The sequence below is a fragment of the Oncorhynchus keta genome, chromosome 12 (assembly GCF_023373465.1).
Source record: "Oncorhynchus keta strain PuntledgeMale-10-30-2019 chromosome 12, Oket_V2, whole genome shotgun sequence".
In the NCBI taxonomy this organism is placed as follows: Eukaryota; Metazoa; Chordata; class Actinopteri; order Salmoniformes; family Salmonidae; genus Oncorhynchus; species Oncorhynchus keta.
This window is the reverse complement of record NC_068432.1, coordinates 45,678,329-45,696,809: the sequence shown is the minus strand read 5'-3', so window position 1 is coordinate 45,696,809 and position 18,481 is coordinate 45,678,329. Positions and strand designations below refer to the sequence as shown.

Genomic DNA, 18,481 nt, shown 5'->3' with positions numbered 1-18,481 from the left:
AGTGTTGGGTCATTGAGGTTGGATGGGATGGGGGGGTCTATTAAAAGTTAGTAGGGCTCTTTTTTATTTTCTCAGAATTGCTGAGTTAGGTAGGAGGATGTAGAAATGTGGCCTTAATGTTGTAAACCATGATTGACCACACACTCCAGCACAGTAAGTGGCAGCATGCAACTTTAACGTTTGTTTGCGGACTGCCATTATAGCATAGAAGAATATATATATGTAACCAGTGATGAACTTCTTTATTATTTTAAAAATTGCATTTGACCTTTATTTAACTAGGCAAGTCAGTTAAGAACAAATTCGTATTTTCAATGACCGGCCTAAGAACAGTGGGTTAACTGCCTTGTTCAGGGGCAGAACTTGACTGACTGACTCATCTATCTCTAAATGACTTGTCAACTTGCCATCAGTCTCACATTAATTGCCGGTGGTAAAATTGACATCTGACATGCTTTTCACCTGTACCTGCTTAAAAAGGCAGGTAATAACTTGAAGAGGACAGGTTAGAATTACAAAGTGTGCTTGCCAAGGCTCATCATCTCTCCTTGTAATTTTAGGGTATACAAATGTGCCTAACATTCATCAACATTTTGTCTGAACAATTCGTTAACATTGGGTAAAGTAATTATATTGCAAGAGGGAAATAAATCCTCTCTCAGTATTATGAAACACCAATAAAAAAAAATCTGTGCCACGCGATTACGTCAGGGTGTACACTTGCACGAACCCAGGACGATGCAAAGAAACGTCGTTCGGGGAATATTTAGTTAGCTAGCTGGCATAGCATCTCTGGTGGAACGGACTCGATACCTGGCTAACTTTGTAGACTGAGTTCAGTTAGAAAGTTCTCTATCTAGATTTATGCTAGTTAATTTAATTTGAGAAAATATTGAAGTTAACTTACATTAATTGTTATCTAACCGGCTAACTAGCTTCCCAGCAAGCTTGCTGAATTGATGGATCTTCTCATTTAGCTATCTTTCTAGCTAAACTGGTTTCGTTGGCTCATCATAGCAAGGATTCATCGCTGTGTTGCCTAAAATGTTCCCTGAAAACATTGCATCGGACACTGCGGACGCAGGCCTCTGACTGGAAACAATGAGTTCAATGATAGGCTGTGAAGGAGACACAGCCACACTGTCGGTACAACACCGGCTAACTAGCTGCTAGCTAACAAGTTAACAAGTTAGCTAGCTAACTAGCAGTTTGTACCGCTTGTATCGGACGCGACCTTAAAGCGCTGATGTGAGGTATGAGTAATGGCCTTGTAAATTGACCTAGCTATATTTGTCGAATCTAGACTACCAGTCCCATCAGATAATTTATCAAAGAAAAGTTATACTAGGTAATAGCTATATGGCAAATGTTTAACTTCACTTTGTCTCTTGTCAACTAATGTTTATTAGTTTGTGGTGGATTAGCTAAATAAGCCCAACCTAATACTTTTATGAACAAATAACAATGTTCGCTGTCAAAACGAACGTTCATAACGTATCTCACAATGCTGTCTAGTTAACTAAATCATAAGTAGCTAGCTAGGACTAGCTACTGTTTGGCTAGATAGGTAGTTGGCTAGCTAGGACTAACTACTGTTTGGCTAGCTAGCTAGGACTAACTACTGTTTGGCTAGCTAGCTAGGACTAACTACTGTTTGGCTAGCTAGGTAGCTGGCTGGCTAGGACTAACTACTGTTTGGCTAGCTAGCTAGGACTAACTACTGTTTGGCTAGCTAGGTAGCTGGCTGGCTAGGACTAACTACTGTTTGGCTAGCTAGGTAGCTGGCTGGCTAGGTAGAACTGTAACGTCAACTCATTCTTGCACGTGCCGGTGAATGTTTTGAAGAGTCAAAACGAGGAAGGACTCAGAACGTAATTGACAGGACTGCCAATTGTGCATTTAATTTGTCAATTTTTTTTTAAAGATGGCAACAAGCTTACCAATGTTAGGTTGCGGTTAGCTAACAAGGTTAGCCAATAACAGTCTGTTTTTTTAGTAGTTAATTAGCTACCTCCTATTGAAATATAGGGCAGCCAGCAACATGAAAGTGCAAACTGAAACCTTTAACCCACCCAAGGTGCCACAAAACGACACAGGGGAGCATCAAGACTTGTCTGACAAGAAGGACAGCCACAATAGTAATTTATTTTTTCTCAACCGAGACTGTCAGAATGAACTGGGTTCTGGATCTCAGAACCAGAATGTTCACATTGTAGCATCATTAGACTCCAAATGGCACAGCACTGAACGCAGCAGCCTAGTCACCAAAGGAGGACTCAGCAATGGAACCTCCCTGGAGAATGTTTATGTTCTTTCCCACAGTAGTTCTACTAGTAATCCTGCGCTAAGACATGATGGGGTGCCTGAAATCTCAAACAAACTGTCATTGTCAGAGGTCTGCATACCTACCACAGTTACAGTTGAAGAAGACCTTAGCTATGAGTTACAGCAGGCCTATAGGATATTTAATAGCTTTCTTCTGGAAACGCACAAAGGCATTATGACTCCCTTCTTGCACCCCATTGGCCTTGAAAAACACACTTACTGGGTCAGGGGTCACCTCAAGAAGTCCATGTGTTTCAGAAGGATGGAGGAGAAGTTTGTTAGCCGGGAGTATGAAACAATCACAGAGTTTGTAGCAGACTTCAGGCTAATGCTAGAGAACTGCTATAGGCACCATGGGGTCGACCACTGGATTTCTAAACAGGCACAGAAATTGGAAATAATGCTTGAGCAGAAGTTGACACTGCTGTCAAGGTAAGTCTTACATGCCTACAGTGCATTCAGAAACAATTTTTTTCCACATTTTGTTATGTTAGTCTTATTCTAAAATTGATTAAATTGTCCCGGTTTTTAGATTTTTTTTTGCAAATATACAATCAAAAAAATAAAACAAATTGAAATATCACGTTTACATAAATATTCAGACCCTTTACTCAGTACGTTGTTGAAGCACCTTTGGCAGCGATTACAGCCTTGAGTCTTCTTGGGTATGACGCTACTAGCTTGGCACACCTGTGTTTGTAGAGTTCCTCCCATTCTTCTCTGCAGATCCTCTCAAACTCTGTCTGGTTGTATGGGGAGCGTCGCTGCACAGCTATTTTCAGGTCTCTCCAGAGATGTTTGTTCGGGTTCAAGTCCGGGCTCTGGCTGTGTCACTCAAGGACATTCAGAGACTTGTCCCGTAACCACTCCTGTGTTGTCCTGGCTGTGTGCTTAGGGATGTTCTCCTGTTGGAAGGTGAACCTTTTCCCTTGCCTGAAATCCTGAGCGTTCTGGAGCAGGTTTTGATCAAGGATCCTGACTAGTCTCCATGCTGCTGAAAAACATCCCCACAGTCTGATGCTGCCACCACCATGTTTCACCTTAGGGATGGTGCCAAGTTTCCTCCAGGTGTGATGCTTGGCATTCAGGCCAATTAATTCAATCTTTGTTTCATCAGACCAAATAATATATTTTCTCATGGTTCGAGAGTCCTGTAGGTAGGTGCCTTACGGAGGAGAGGTTTCTGTCTGGCCACTATTGTAAAGGCCTGATTTGCTTAGTGCTGCAAAGATGGTTGTCCCATCTCCACAGAGGAACTCAGGAGCTCTGTCAGAGTGACTATGGGGTTCTTGGTCACCTGACTAACGAGGCCCTTCTCCCCCGATTGCTCAGTTTGGCCGGGCGGCCAGCTCTAGGAAGAATCTTGACGATTCCAAGCTTCTTCCATTTAAGAATGATGGAGGCCACTGTGTTCATCGGGACCTTTAATTCTGCTGAAATGTTTTGGTACCCTTCCCCAGATTTGTGCCTCAACAAAATCCTGGCTCGGAGCTCTATGGACAATTCCTTCGACCTCATGGCTTGGTTTCTGCTCAGACGTGCACTGTCAACTGTGGGACCTTATATAGACAGGTGTGTGCCTTTCCAAATCATGTCCAATCAATTGAATTTACCACAGGTGGACTCCAATCAAGTTGTAGAAACATCTTAAGGATGATCAATGGAAACAGGATGCACCTAAGCTCGATTTCGAGTCTCATAGCAAAGAGTCTGAATACAAAATGTGGGAAATAGTCAATGGATCTGAATACTTTCCGAATGCATGGTGTATATATATTCAAGTATTCATGACACAGCCTACATATTGTACATGCATTCATCCACATTTAAAATGCACACATTCAATGGTATGGATTCTTTCTTCAGTTGCTGTTGTAGTAGTAACTAAAAGTAAAACATTTTCAAACATCAGTAGTGTCTGTTTCATCCAGGACCCTTGATGAAATGACTGGGACCCTAACTAGCCCTATGATACTGTGTCTGTATCCACCTACCCAACCAGGACGCTGCGAGAGAAGACCACTCTGGCAGTGACCTCCAAGGGTCGTTTGGGGACCGAGGATGAGAGGGCGCCCGTAGGCACCTCTACCAGACGTAGGACAGTGCCTCGCAGCCTGGCAACGATCACAGTGGGGGGAAATGAGTCCATCATGGTCCAGGCACTCAGGCTGGAGGAGCAGCAGAGAGTCAAGGAAGAGAAGAGGTAAGATATGATTGGAATGTTCCAGTGCCTGAGGGTTTTCTATGTTCACACTCCCTCCATGGTCAGAATAAAACTTGAAAATTCCATAGACTGCTTAATCCTGACAACTGTGACAATATAATTACAGTAAACATTTAAAATACTTTTTCATTCTGTGTATGACTATGGCTGTGATTGTTTGTTTAGTAGGACATCTGGTTCATAAACTCATCCTTCATTTCTGATTGTAGGCAGCGGGAGCTAGATAAGAAGGAGGCGGAGGAGACCTCAGCCAAGGAGGTGGAGGAGTGGGAGCACAGTCTTCTCTCCCAGGCCACCCAGACCCCCTTGAAGACCATGTGGGAACTCCCTGCCATCGGCCACTTCCTCTGCCTGGCCCAGGCAGCTCTCAACCTCCCAGAGATAGTGTTCTTTGAGCTGGAGCGGTGCCTCCTCATGCCTCGCTGCAGCATCTTCCTCTCCAAGATCATGAGTTCACTTCTTTGCCCGCCCCAGAGGAGCGGGATGCTCCACCGTTGCCCAGCCCTCACCTACTGCCGCTGGGAGTCCGAGCTCCGCCAGAGGGTGCAAGGCTGGTACTATGCCATGGGTACGGCGGAGGACCAGGGGTGGATGGCTGAGCAGCTGGGCCTATCCCATCAGTTCTTCAGGACAGTCGGGGTGGTTAGCCCCCTGGAGGAGAACCCCTTCCATCTCTTACCCTTCATTCAGCGTGTGTGGCTGCTCAAAGGCCTGTGTGACAACGTATACGAGACTCAGAAGGATGTACAGGACGCTGTGCTGGGCCAACCCATCCACGAGTGCCGAGAGTCCATCCTGGGCTACGACGGGAACGAGAACGCCTACATACACTTTCCGCATTTCTGCGGGGCGGACCTACGCATCTACTGCCAGAGTGTCAGCATGCCCTCTGACTTCCCCTTACCAGCTGTCTGGGTGAAGAGGGTGGAGCCTGACGAGGGGCTATCAGAGGACTCTGAGCACCTGGTTTCAATGGAGGAGGAGTCAGAGGAGAAACTTAGTTCTGACAGACAGAGTGGTGGGAGGGTTAAAGGGGACATGTGCAGGGGTGGAACTGGGCAATTTCACACACGGGGAGTGGAGGATGAGGAGGACTGTAAGCCTACTAATCAGAACAGACTCATTGGCTCAACTGGGCCGTCTTCAACTATCAAGGACTTTGTGGGCAGAGGGAGTGTGAAGGAAGAGCCACAGGAATTGGAATATAGGCCTAATAGACGAATGGTGAAGCAGGAAGAGGGATCGGACATATCATCAGGGTCATGTGAGCCGTGTCTCAGTGTGGGGGAACACTGCTATACAGGGAAGTCCCCTGCTCGCCCTGCTAGGGCAACATATACCAGCAGGCCTGGTGTTACTATACCCATGAGACTGACTGATGTCTGTGTTAAAGTGGACAGGAACGAACTCTCTGAGGGACAAAGATGTTGTCCAAAATGTTTTTCTGAAATGGGGACAAAGTCACAGGACAATGATCGCTGCCATTGTGCCACAGACAATAAATCAACAACGTCACCCTCTGGTGCTGGCCACCCGCGCAAGGTGAACGTGACAGAGAATAGGATGGACAGGATTCGGGCTAAGAAAACGAAAAGGAAGAAAGCGAGGGAATTGGGGGAACTACGTGCAGCAGTTGGGCAGCGCAGATCAGACAGGAGCCCACTCTGTAAGGCCAAGGCAGCTAAATCCACTGTCAGGAGAGCTGCAACCACCGTCAAGAGAAAGGACAAGAGGAAAAAACGAAAAATGGGTAAGGAAAAGGAATACCTGTCTTGTAAATCAATATTTGATGTTTTGTTAGGCTAAATTAAGCCTATGTAAAATCACAGCTGAGAGACTTGGCTCTTGTTCAATGATTATGTATGGCTGTCCCCAACCCAAAAAATACATCTTGGTCGACCAAGAGTCATCTGTTCTTTCGAGCAATCGATTTTTAAATGTAAATTCTTTCCATTTGGACACATCCTATGTGTGTTAATCAAATCAACTATATACACTGAGCTTGTCTGATACTTTATGCACACTGTTTGATTAAATAATTAAGACGCATAAATGACTAGAGGGAGTCCGACCAGCAATTGATTTGATTGTGCCTGGCCAGGCTCAGACTTGCTGCACTGTGGTAAAAAAACATGACCGCGAGTGACTGTGATGAGCAACCGTTTCTCTCTCCTCCCTGCTGCAGCGACCACCACAGAACATCAACGGTGTTTATCATGCTGTCTGTGTTGCTGTAACATAATTACAGACATTTCTGACTGAGGTTTTGTTACAGAAATCCCTCATTTGTTGAGGAAAAACATTCCCTATTCCCTCAACCCCTTTGCTCTCTCTACGTGACACGTATGCATCTCATGCACGTTAACGACAGGGCCTGACCTATAGCACATCATAATCACATCAATAAATTGGTTTTAACCAACTCTGAACACCATAACAGCAAAATGGATGCAGACGACGTGACAAACTGGAGATGGGGGAATGTGTACTGGTTTCTCAGGAAGTAAAGGGGAAGTCAGATGTGTGGAATAAATGTGACTAGTTGTTAAATATTGGAGATGAAGATAAGGAACAAGCTTTGTCTGCGTATTATGTTTCCAAACAGATGCTGTTAGATTACAATAAACCTTTTCTGACTGTTTGGAACCGTTTAAACAACACTAAATAAATTATAAGCATACCAGAGTCTGTTGTAATGTTTTTTTGTCAAGCCTTTATTACAGAAAATACTAAACACAGTCTCATTCACTCGTGAATGCAATTTCCCGAAATGGAATGGTTTATTTATTATTTAAGCTAATTATTCCAGACTCGCTTTATTTTATTTTAAAGCTAAAATGCTTGATTACATTTCAAATCATGAATGACTCGTATGCTGTGTGATGACCTGAACAAATGAATGAATGAATGATCGATTGATACAGTAGCCTACAGTATATAAGCACGTTTTAGTGATGGACTGTTCCATCCCCAAGGCCTCCACAATGGATTAGTCCACTCAGACAGGCGTGAATCAGACAGCTGTCTTGTACAACATTTTTATAAATCAAATCAAATTTTATTTGTCACATGTGCTGAATAGTGAAATGTGTACTTACAAGCCCTTAACCAACAATGCAGTTAAGGAAATACCTAAAAAAAAAAGTAAGAGATAAGAATAACAAATATTTAAATAGCAGCAGTAAATAACAATATCAGGGCTATATACAGGGGTACCGGTATTGTACATGTAGGTAGAGTTATTAAAGTGACTATGCAAAGATAATAACAGAGAGTAGCAGCAGTGAAGAAGGGGGGGGCAATGTGAATAGTCTGGGTAGCCATTTGATTAGATGTTCAGGAGTCTTATGGCTTGGGGGTAGAAGCTGTTTAGAAACCTCTTGGACCAAGACTTGGCGCTCCTGTACCGCTTGCCATGCGGTAGCAAGAACAGTCTATTAGGGTGGCTGGAGTCTGACAATTTTTAGGGCCTTCCTCTGACACCGCCTGGTATAGAGGTCCGGGATGGCAGGAGGCTTGGCACCAGTGATGTACTGGGCTGTACTGCTCGGTCCTCCTTTTCCTGTTGTCCACAATCATCTCCTTTGTCTTGATCACGTTGAGGGAAAGGTGTCCAAATTTCAGATTTTTGCTCTGTCTTTGTGAGATGTGGTGTGGGTGAACAGATGATATCTGCATGTATATTTCCCACTGTAAAGCATGGAGGAGGAGGAGGTGTTAGGGTGTGGGGGTGCTTTGCTGTTAACACTGTCTGTAATTTATTTAGAATTCAAGGCACACTTAACCAGCATGGCTTCCACAACATTCTGCAGTAATACGCCATCCTATCTGGTTTGGGCTTAGTGGGACTATCATTTGTTTTTCAACGTGACAATGACCCAACACACCTCCAAGCTGTGTAAGGACTATTTGAACAAGAAGGAGAGTGATGGAATGCTGCATCAGATGACCTGGCCTCCACAATCACCCGACTTCAACCCAATTGAGATGGTTTGGGATGAGTCGGACCACAGAGTGAAGGAAAAGCAGCCAACAATTGCTCAGCATATGTGGGAACTCCTTCAAGACTGTTGGGAAAGCATTCCAGGTCAAGCTGGTTGAGAGTGTGCAAAGGGTGGCTATTTGAGGAATCTCAAATATAAAATATATTTTGATTTGTTTAACAGTTTTTTTATTTGGTGGTTACTACATGTGTTATTTCATAGTTTTGATGTCTTCGCTATTATTCTACAATGTAGAAAATAGTACAAATAAAGGCTCTTGAATGAGTAGGTGTCAACTTTTGACTGGTACTATATGTAATTTATGTTGCAACTGCTCGACTAAAGAAATCTGGGTCGACCAAACAATCAACCAGTCGACTACACTGGGTCAGCCCTAACGAGATGTAATCTTGTTCATAATGCTTTGCCCCGCTTGTCTGAATTACTCAATAGAATAATCTTCTTCCCCTTCGCAGGAAGAAAGCTTAAGTCCAGGAAGCTGGCTTCAAAAAAGAAACCTCAACTCCCAGTTCAACCTGCATTCAGGGTAAACCCCACAGTTTGTTTGTTTTTGATGCAAAATATGGAATATGAATTTATATGCAATTTGAATCCATGAGTGCTGATTTGTCCCTCGCTCTTCAGTTGGTGTGCACCAGTCTAGAGGAGCTGAGGGAACTCATCAGTAGAACGGAGGATGAACTGGATGAACTGGAGAGCACCAAAAAGAGATCTGTTAGTAAAGTAATAAAATACATTTTATTTAGGAATTTTGATTGTGCTGTATCAAAAATACATTATAAACAGATAACTATTACATATAGTATGGAAGGATTACATCGATACAGTTTTTTTAATGAATGCAGAAACACGTGTGTGTGTGTGTCTATATATATATATATATATATGTATACAGTTGAAGTCAGAAGTTCAATACACCTTAGCCAAATACATTTGAACTCGGTTTTTCACAATACCTGACATTTTTAGCTCTAGTAAAAATTCCCTGTCTTAGGTCAGTTAGGATCACCACTTTATGGTAAGAATGTGAAATGTCAGAATAATAGTAGAGTGATTTATTTCAGCTTTTATTTCTTTCTTCACATTCCCAGTGGGTCAGACGTTTACATATACTCAATTAGTATTTGGTAGCATTGCCTTTAAATTGTTTAACTTGGGTCAAACATTTCGGGTAGCCTTCCACAATCTTCCCACTATAAGTTGGGTGAATTTTGGTCCATTTCTATTGACAGAGCTGGTGTAACTGAGTCAGGTTTGTAGGCCTCCTTGCTCGCGCACACTTTTTTAGTTCTGTCCACAAATTTTCTACAGGATTGAGGTCAGGGCTTTGTGGTGGCCACTCTAATACCTTGACTTTGTTGTCCTTAAGCCATTTTGCCACAACTTTGAAAGTATGCTTGGGGTCATTGTCCAGTTGGAAGACTCATTTGGGACCAAGCTTTAACTTCCTGACTGACGTCTTAAGATGTTGCTTCAATATATCCACATAATTTTCCTATCTCATGACGCCATCTGTTTTGTGAAGTGTACCAGTTCCTCCTGCAGCAAAGCACCCCCACAATATGAGGCTGCCACCCCCATGCTTTGCGATTGGGATGGTGTTCTTCTGCTTGCAAGCCTCCCCCTTTTTCCTCCAAACATAACGATGGTCATTATGGCCAAACAGTTCTATTTTTGTTTCATGAGACCAGAGGACATTTCTCCAGAAAGTACAATCTTTGTCCCCATGTGCAGTTGCAAACTGTAGTCTGGCTTTTTTAATGGCGGTTTTGGAGCAGTGGCTTCTTCCTTGCTTATCGGCGTTTTAGGTTATGTCGATATAGGACTAGTTTTACTGTGGATATAGATACTTTTGTACCCGTTTCCTCCAGAATCTTCACAAGGTCCTTTGCTGTTGTTCTGGGATTGATTTGCACTTTTCGCACCAAAGTACGTTCATTGATAGGAGACAGTACGTGTCTCCTTCCCGAGCGGTATGATGGCTGTGTGGTCCCATGGTGTTTATACTTGCATACTATTGTTTGTACAGATGAACGTTGTACCTTCAGGCGTTTGGAAATTGCTCCCAAGGATGAACCAGACTTGTGAAGATCTACAATTATTTTCTGAGGTCTTGGCTGATTTCTTTTGATTTTCCCATGGGGTCAAGCAAAGAGGCACTGATTTTGAAGGTAGGCCTTGAAATACATCCACAGGTACACCTCCAATTGACTCAAATGATGTCAATTAGCCTATCAGAAGCTTCTAAAGCCATGACATCCTTTTCTGGAATTTTCCAAGCTGTTTAAAGGCACAGTCAACTTAGTGTATGTAAACTTCTGACCCACTGGAATTGTGATACAGTGAATTATGTGAAATAATCTGTCTGTAAACAATTGTTGGAACAATGACTTGTCATGCACAAAGTAGATGTTGAGAAGAAATTTGTGGAGTGGTTGAAAAACTAGTTATAATGACTCCAACCTAAGTGTATGTAAACTTCAAAAGTTTGGGGTCACTTCGAAATGTCCTTGTTTTGAAATAAAAGCACACTTTTTTTGTCCATTAAAAAAACTTCAGAAATAATGGGAAACAGACGCCTCACAAGTCCTCAACTGGCAGCTTCATTAAATAGTACCCGTAAAACACCAGTCTCAAAGTTAACAGTTCAGAGGCGACTCCGGGATGCAAAGAAAAAGCCATATCTCAGACTGGCCAATAAAATATTAAGATGGGCAAAAGAACACAGCCACTGGACAGAGGAACTCTGCCAAGAAGGCCAGCATCCCGGAGTCGCCTCTTCACAGTTGACGTTGATACTGGTGTTTTGCGGGTACTATTTAATGAATTTGCCAGTTGAGGACTTGTGAGGCGTCTGTTTATAAAACTAGACACTTGTACTTGTTCTCTTGCTCACTTGTGCACCGGGGCCTCCCACTTCTATTCTGGTTAGAGTCCGTTTGCTCTGTTCTGTGAAGGGAGCAGTAAACAGCATTGTACAAGACCTTCAGTTTCTTGGCAATTTCTCACATGGACTAGCCTTCCTATCCCAGAACAGGAATAGACTGACGAGTTTCAGAATTAAGTTCTTTGTTTGTTGCCATTTTGAGCCTGTAATCGAACCCACAAATGCTGATGCTCCAGATACTCAAGTAGTCTAAAGAAGGACAGTTTTATTGCTGCTTTAATCAGAACAACATTTTTCTGCTGTGCTAACATAATTGCAAAAGGGTTTTTAATGATCAATTAGCCTTTTAAAATTATAAACTTGTATTAGCTAACACAATGTGCCATTGGAACACATGAGTGATGTTTGCTGATAAGGGCCTCTTTATTCCATAAAAAAATATACTGTTTACTGCTACAATAGTCATTTATAACATAATCAAGGTCCACACTATATTTCTGATCTATGTTATTTTAATGGACAAAAAACAAAGACATTTCTAAGTGATTCCAAACGTTTGAACGGTGGTGTGTATATATATATATGGATTGTCTACTATGAGAGGGAGAATACAAAATACAGTGGTGTGTGTGTATATATAAACTCAGCAAAAAAAATAAACATCCTTTTTCAGGGCCCTGTCTTTCAAAGATAATACGTAAAAATCAAAATAACTTCACAGATCTTCGTTGTAAAGGGTGTAAACACTGTTTCCCATGCTTGTTCAATGAACCATAAAGAATTCATGAACATGCACCTGTGGAACGGTCATTAAGACACTAACAGCTTACAGATGGTAGGCAATTAAGGTCGCAGTTATGAAAACTTAGGACACTAAAGATGCCTTTCTACTGACTCTGAACAACACCAAAAGAAAGTTACCCAGGGTCCCTGCTCATCTGCGTGAAGGCTTGCTGCAAGGAGGCATGAGGACTGCAGATGTGGCCAGGGCAATAAATTGAAATGTCCGTACTGTGAGACGCCTAAGACAGCGCTACAGGGAGACGGGATGGACAGCTGATCGTCCTCGCAGTGGCAGACCACGTGTAACAGCACCTGCACAGAATCGGTACATCTGAACATCACACCTGCGGGACAGGTGAAGTGTCCGTCATGGTCTGGGGCGGTGTCACAGCATCATCGGATTGAGCTTGTTATCATTGCAGGCAATCTCAACGCTGTGCGTTACAGGGAAGAAATCCTCCTCCCTCATGTGGTACCCTTCCTGCAGGCTCATCCTGACATGACCCTTCAGCGTGACAATGCCACCAGCCATACTGCTCGTTCTGTGTGTGATTTCCTGCAAGACAGGAATGTCAGTGTTCTGCCATGTCCATGAGGAGGAGATGCACTGCAATACTTAATGCAGCTGGTGGCCACACCAGATACTGACCTTTACTTTTGATTTTGACCCCCTTTACCCCCCCTTTGTTCAGGGACACATTATTCCATTTATGTTAGTCACATGTCTGTGGAACTTGTTCAGTTTATGTCTCAATTGTTGAATCTTATGTTCATACAAATATTTACACATGTTAAGTTTGCTGAAAATAAATGCAGTTGACAGTGAGAGGACGTTTCTTTTTTTTTGCTGAGTTTATATATATATATATATATGGATTGTCTACTATGAGAGGGAGAATAGAGAATACAGCGGTATGTGCACTCAACCATTGGGCTTTTTTTATTCTTGATGTTGTGTGTTTTTGTTTGTTTTTACAGGGAAGGTGGTGCTTCAGGAAAGAAGCTGTGAAAGATCTGCACATCACTCTCATAAGGCTGCTCAACGAGCTCTCCCCATGGGAACCCAAACTGGTCAAGGCTTTCCATAGGAACAGGTATCACCACTCGCCTGAAGGCGGTTATAATATCAGAAAACTATGTTTACAAAACATGTCTAGCATAACACATCATTGTTATTATTTTTTATTTTGACATAATCTTTCCCCACAGGCTACGTTTGAAAAAGGATTTTGACGACTTCAAAAAGCACCCTGACTATGACAACTTTGTCAGAGAGGATGTGGATAGAAGCACCTCGTTCACTGAAAACACCAGACTGACTGAAGAGGAGGAACAGCAGGATCAGACTGTTCAGAGGATCCTGTGGGCGGAAGGTAACTTGTGTTTTATTTGTGGGTGAAGTGCAGTAAGACATTATGGAAAAGCATATAACGTGTAGGCTATTTATTATAAATTGCATTGAAATCACAAAACGATTTGTATCAAGGTAGCCTAGTGGTTAGGGCGTTGGACTAGTAACCGGAAGGTTGCAAGTTCAAACCCCCGAGCTGACAAGGTACAAATCTGTTGTTCTGCCCCTGAACAGGCAGTTAACCCACTGTTCCTAGGCCATCATTGAAAATAAGAATTTGTTCTTAACTGACTTGCCTAGTTAAATAAAGGTCAAATAAAATCAGTAAAATCATTGTCAGTGCAAGTTGAAATACATTGAATGTGTCTCTTTTTTTCAGAGGACTCAGGGCAGTTTGGAACAGAGGCATTGAGAGGCAGCTTCACTGTGGTAACCAGACAAGAGATGTTGACCTTGAACGAGCACAGGCCTTCCACTCGGGGCTTGAAACGTCTACAGAGTGATTTAGATGAGAACTCAAGCCTCATTAAGAGAGGCAGGATCAACAGTGACGAACTGACGACTTCCCCTGAAGCTGAAGTGGAAAACAGATCCAGGGAAGCGAATTCAGCAGGACCGCAGGTTGGAGAAACAAGCCCAGTGGTTATAACTACTCCGGTGGCTGGTGTCCAAAGGACTCACAAACCCATTCAGCTAAATACCCTGCTGGCTAAGAGTGTTGGTGATAAAGTTACTTTAGTTCATCATCAGCCAGGTGTTATCAGCCATGTTGGTCAGGCTCATAGCTTAGCCTGTGCTTCTTCCCTGCAAGCTACCAAACTTAAATATTCTTTACCACAAAGCTCTCAACAGTTACCGCAACCAACAACACCCACACCTAAACACACACAGATGTCCCATATCACGCCCATACCAAAGACCCCCGTACAGGTTGTCTACAAGATGCCCGAGGGCATGGGTCTGGTCAGGAAAGCTGGAAGCCCTATAAAGATCACAGTGCAGCCAATTCTGGACCAGAAAACGGGGGATAAGCTAATGCAGCAAGTGGTCATTCTTCCTTCAAACTTGCTCATTCAAAAGTCAGAGGGTCAGAGTCACCCCCAGCAACCAAGGACAATCCAGGTCCCAGCCTCCAAAGCGCCTACTCCACTGTCACAAAGCTCTGGATTCACCATGCCGCAAAGTCATGACAACCGGATCCCCATACAACAAGTGGCACCGCTAAAGGGAGGTACATCCTCTCCTACCATCTCCCCTAGGTTGCAGACAACCTCTCTTACAACATGCTACAAGGTTGTCCAACTCCCTAGTCCGAAAGTGAGTAGCACTACCCAAAATGTTATACCAAATAGATCACCATCCAACCCCACTAGTACAGCTTTTACTGATCCCAGCAAACCTCTGGACCCTAAACAAGAGCTGAAGACCGTGTGTATAAGGGACTCGCAGTCCATCCTAGTCACCACTAGGGGGGGCAACACTGGAGTAGTCAAGGTGCAGACGTCTGATCAGAGTACATCTGGTTTGTTACCTGCCAGTCCCATCATCATCTCTCCACAGTTCAAAGCCTTCCTGGTGTCCAAGACCTCTCCACCTGCAGCCCCCACGGTTCCAGTGGTCAAAAGCGCGACTGTAGCCCGTGCACAATTAGGACCGTCACCATTACGGCCTTCAACTGTCACGAGTTCAACAACTGCACGCCAGTCTTCGATCACTGCTGGCATTCAGGCCACAGGTCAGAGAGCGGGCTCTGCTGTTACCGTTGCTGTAAACCAGGGCTGCAACGTCTCTTCTACAGTTGCTGTGAACTCACAGCTACCTAAAAGCATCATCACTGTACCTGGTAACCCAGCAGGCGCCACCCAGACGTCTCTTGTCCAGGTTGTTACTAAACCTGTTTTGAAAAGGGTATGTCCAGATGAGAGGTCCCCATTCACTAAGTTCATCCTGGTCTCTCCCTCGTCCAACATCACATCTATGGCTGCAACCAAAGTCCCTTCCACTACAGCTCCCTCCGCTCTTCCAGGGCAAAGGTTGATGTTCATCAGCCAATCACCAGCCGAGGCATCCCACGCAACATGTAGCATTTCAAGACAGGTTTCAGTGTCTGGGGCACAATCCCTGACCACATCAATACCCAATGAAGCAATGAAGATCGGACTCAACTTTGGTCAAGCTATCAGCAGTGCAAACTTCGGAGCCTTGAATAAGGTCCACCGCATCAATCTGCTTCCAGGATCTCCGATAAGGCTACCACAACAGGCAAGTGCACTTGCACAATCTACTTTAAAAAGTACATCTGTGTCTGGCACACAGGCAGCACTTCTTACAACCACGTCGTCTCACCTTATCACAAGCACTGCACATTTGCCCTCTTCCACACGCCTGACTGGATCTCAACTACAAGGCATCCCTTCGTCCTCAGTGATCCCCAATCTAAGCAAGGTAACTGGGCAACTACGGTCTTCGATAATCAGAGGTTTAATCACCAGCAAACCACAACTACCAGTGCCGGTCACTACACCGCTAGGCCTTGCCAAAACATCCCCTCTCATACCATCGGCCCAGGTTTCTCAGTCTCACCACTCTCACTGTGTAAGCGGGGTCACCACACCTCCTCAAATAAGTACTCCACAGTCTCCAATTGCCACTAGATCCACTCATCAGTCCACTCCAGTGCGGCCGGCTGGTAATACCAATCCTGTCACCAGCACCACCACTACAACTGTGCAACAGAAGATTGTCATTAACACCCCTGCACCGCTTGCAGGCGGCACACAGATTCTGCTCAACAACACCCGTTTTGTTGTTCCCCCTCAAGGCCTTGGGCCTGGCCAGCATGTCCTCATAATATCCAGCCCTGCAGTGCCTGTGGCAGCTCCTAGTCCCAGGGGAGCGAGCCCAACGACCGGTGTCCCACGAGGGCCAACGTTACCTGGGTTAGCCACGCCTGCACAAGGCCCCAGAATGGCCACACAACTAAGGACGCACCAGCCTCAACAAGCAGCACTTAGATCACTAACCCTGGCAGCGCCGTCCACTGAGAAAGTTGGACCCTCTTTCCCAGTTTCTTTCACTGTCCCTCGCCAGACGATGGAGATTCGAGCTCCACTATCGGTCACCAGCACCACTACCAACTGTTCTCCACCAGTTTTACACCGGCTCCCTGCTCTGGCCACCATACTCACTGGCCTAGCTAATGTGGTGGCAGCTCCATCTTTAACTCAACCGGAAGGGATGGGCAGCTTGTCACTCTCCTCCGTGCCAACAAGTCCCAGCCCAGCTCAAACAGCAGAAGTTCTACAGAGCCCAACAAAGCAGCTCCCTTTGAACACAGGACTTGGCATCAACTATGCACCACTCACAACACAGCAGATAACGTCATTCGTGCAACCTATGGGAGTGGTCTCCACACGGACGCAGGTCCTACCGACGGTAGCTGTTCCGCCGATAGGAAGCACCTTCTCCAGGATGCAGTCTCTACCTGTGGTGACTGTACCGCCCCTTGGGGGTGCCTTCGGTAGCAAAACATCTCCTGTGGCAACTGTGCCCCCATCCAACAGCACTGTAATCATGTCACCTGCTCAACCTGTCAGGACGGTGATGTCGGCAGAGACTATCCGCATGCCCATTGTTTTATCCAATCCTTGGCAGCAGCAGATACTGGCTTCACAGGTGCCTGCATCAGCAGTGCAAACAACCAGCCCCACCACCAAGCTACTAGTGAGTCCTGATGGGGCTGTTTTAAACACGGTTAGAGGCCCTACTGCCAACACAGGCCTGCCAGAGATGGCTAACAAGTCTTTGGCTACGTTGATTGTAACTCCGAAATCCACTGGGAGAGTGCTGCCCCTGCCTCCTGTAAATAGTGACAATCCCTGGATGCCTACCCAGGCTGACAGAAGTGGCCCTATCAACTGAAGGACCGAAAGCCAGTAGCATTGTCTGAGATGAAGAAGACACAGCAAACTTTGTGTTCTGGACCGCATCTAGAACATTCTAGAATATTTTTGGTAGAAGGTGGGAGTCGGTTGAGAAACTGCCTGGTTGAGCTGTATTTTTACTTTGCATATCTAAGTGTGTTTAAAGATGCACTATGCAGAAATGGCTCCGTCATTTGCTGGTTTCTAAAATTCTAATAGTTCCCCTAGTTTGAGTTTGTGGCAAAACAAGTGAGTATAGTGTAGAGAATCATTGTACCATCTAAATTGCTGTGAAATATCTTTTCCATAACTAAAAATATTGTATTTTCAGCTGTTTGACGCAAAAACAAAACTTAGGAACGGGAAGCATAGAAAGAGCGCAATGAAATAGAAATGGCAGATCTATGACGCATTTCTATGTGAATTTGGTCAAGTTACCCCAAAAGTGACATATTGCAGCTTTAAGCGACGCTCGATAAACCTCTATAGCTGACTCAAACAGTTTGCTCAAGAAATGTAGGTGGCAATGTATTTGTGATGGGTTTTCTATTTCTTAAATCAAACAGCATTTTAGTGTTTCCTTCTCAAATTCTCAAATTGAAGATCAATTTGGACATTTTTTTTATTAGAAAAAAAACGTCTTTCTTGGCCAATAATAAATATGTTGTAAATTGCTTGGTTTGAAGGGTAGACAAATGGATTTGAATGTGATTGTAATATGTTTCAGTGACATGAATTCTTATTTTGAAATGATATTTGAATTCCTTAGATTGGAACAACACTTGTTTTTATTCTGTCTACCACACTCTTAGGTCTTTCCCCCTGACCTGTTGTATACGTTCTTCTGATGTGTTGCCTACTCATCAAGAGGCATGTTGGTGTCTACATTTTATATTGGTGTCTACATTGGTTCAGTCTTATTTCCATCAACTATTTGGAAAATAAACTGGTATTTCACATGATTGAAATGCAACTTCTAAATGA

The 18,481-nt window shown here is 44.1% G+C and overlaps 1 protein-coding gene across 9 annotated transcripts; it reads left to right on the top strand.

Moving 5' to 3' along the window:
• The first annotated feature begins 82 nt into the window (after positions 1-82).
• On the top strand, positions 83-18,459 carry LOC118391626 (uncharacterized protein KIAA2026-like). 9 transcript variants are annotated; one of them, XM_052458457.1, is made up of 9 exons: positions 83-1,253; positions 3,786-3,897; positions 4,328-4,528; positions 4,759-6,299; positions 9,009-9,079; positions 9,178-9,267; positions 13,202-13,317; positions 13,433-13,596; positions 13,954-18,459. In XM_052458457.1, exons 2-9 carry the CDS (start codon positions 3,821-3,823, stop codon positions 17,493-17,495), a joined length of 5,802 nt encoding a protein of 1,933 aa, XP_052314417.1. In that variant the 5' UTR covers positions 83-1,253; positions 3,786-3,820; the 3' UTR covers positions 17,496-18,459. The 9 variants fall into 9 exon arrangements, with proteins under 9 accessions (XP_052314417.1, XP_052314413.1, XP_052314416.1 ...); XM_052458453.1 differs by lacking the exon at positions 3,786-3,897 and adding an exon at positions 1,572-2,757 and having other exon boundaries at positions 83-1,530; XM_052458456.1 differs by lacking the exon at positions 3,786-3,897 and adding an exon at positions 1,733-2,757 and having other exon boundaries at positions 83-1,666.
• Positions 18,460-18,481: the final 22 nt, after the last annotated feature.

Coding starts and splice junctions, on each gene's coding strand:
- LOC118391626 (XM_052458453.1), top strand. CDS start 2,042: ATGAAAGTGCAAACTGAAACCTTTAACCCACCCAAGGTGCCACAAAAC. Junction 4,529..4,758: donor AGAGTCAAGGAAGAGAAGAG/GTAAGATATGAT, acceptor TTCTGATTGTAG/GCAGCGGGAGCTAGATAAGA. Junction 6,300..9,008: donor GAGGAAAAAACGAAAAATGG/GTAAGGAAAAGG, acceptor TCCCCTTCGCAG/GAAGAAAGCTTAAGTCCAGG.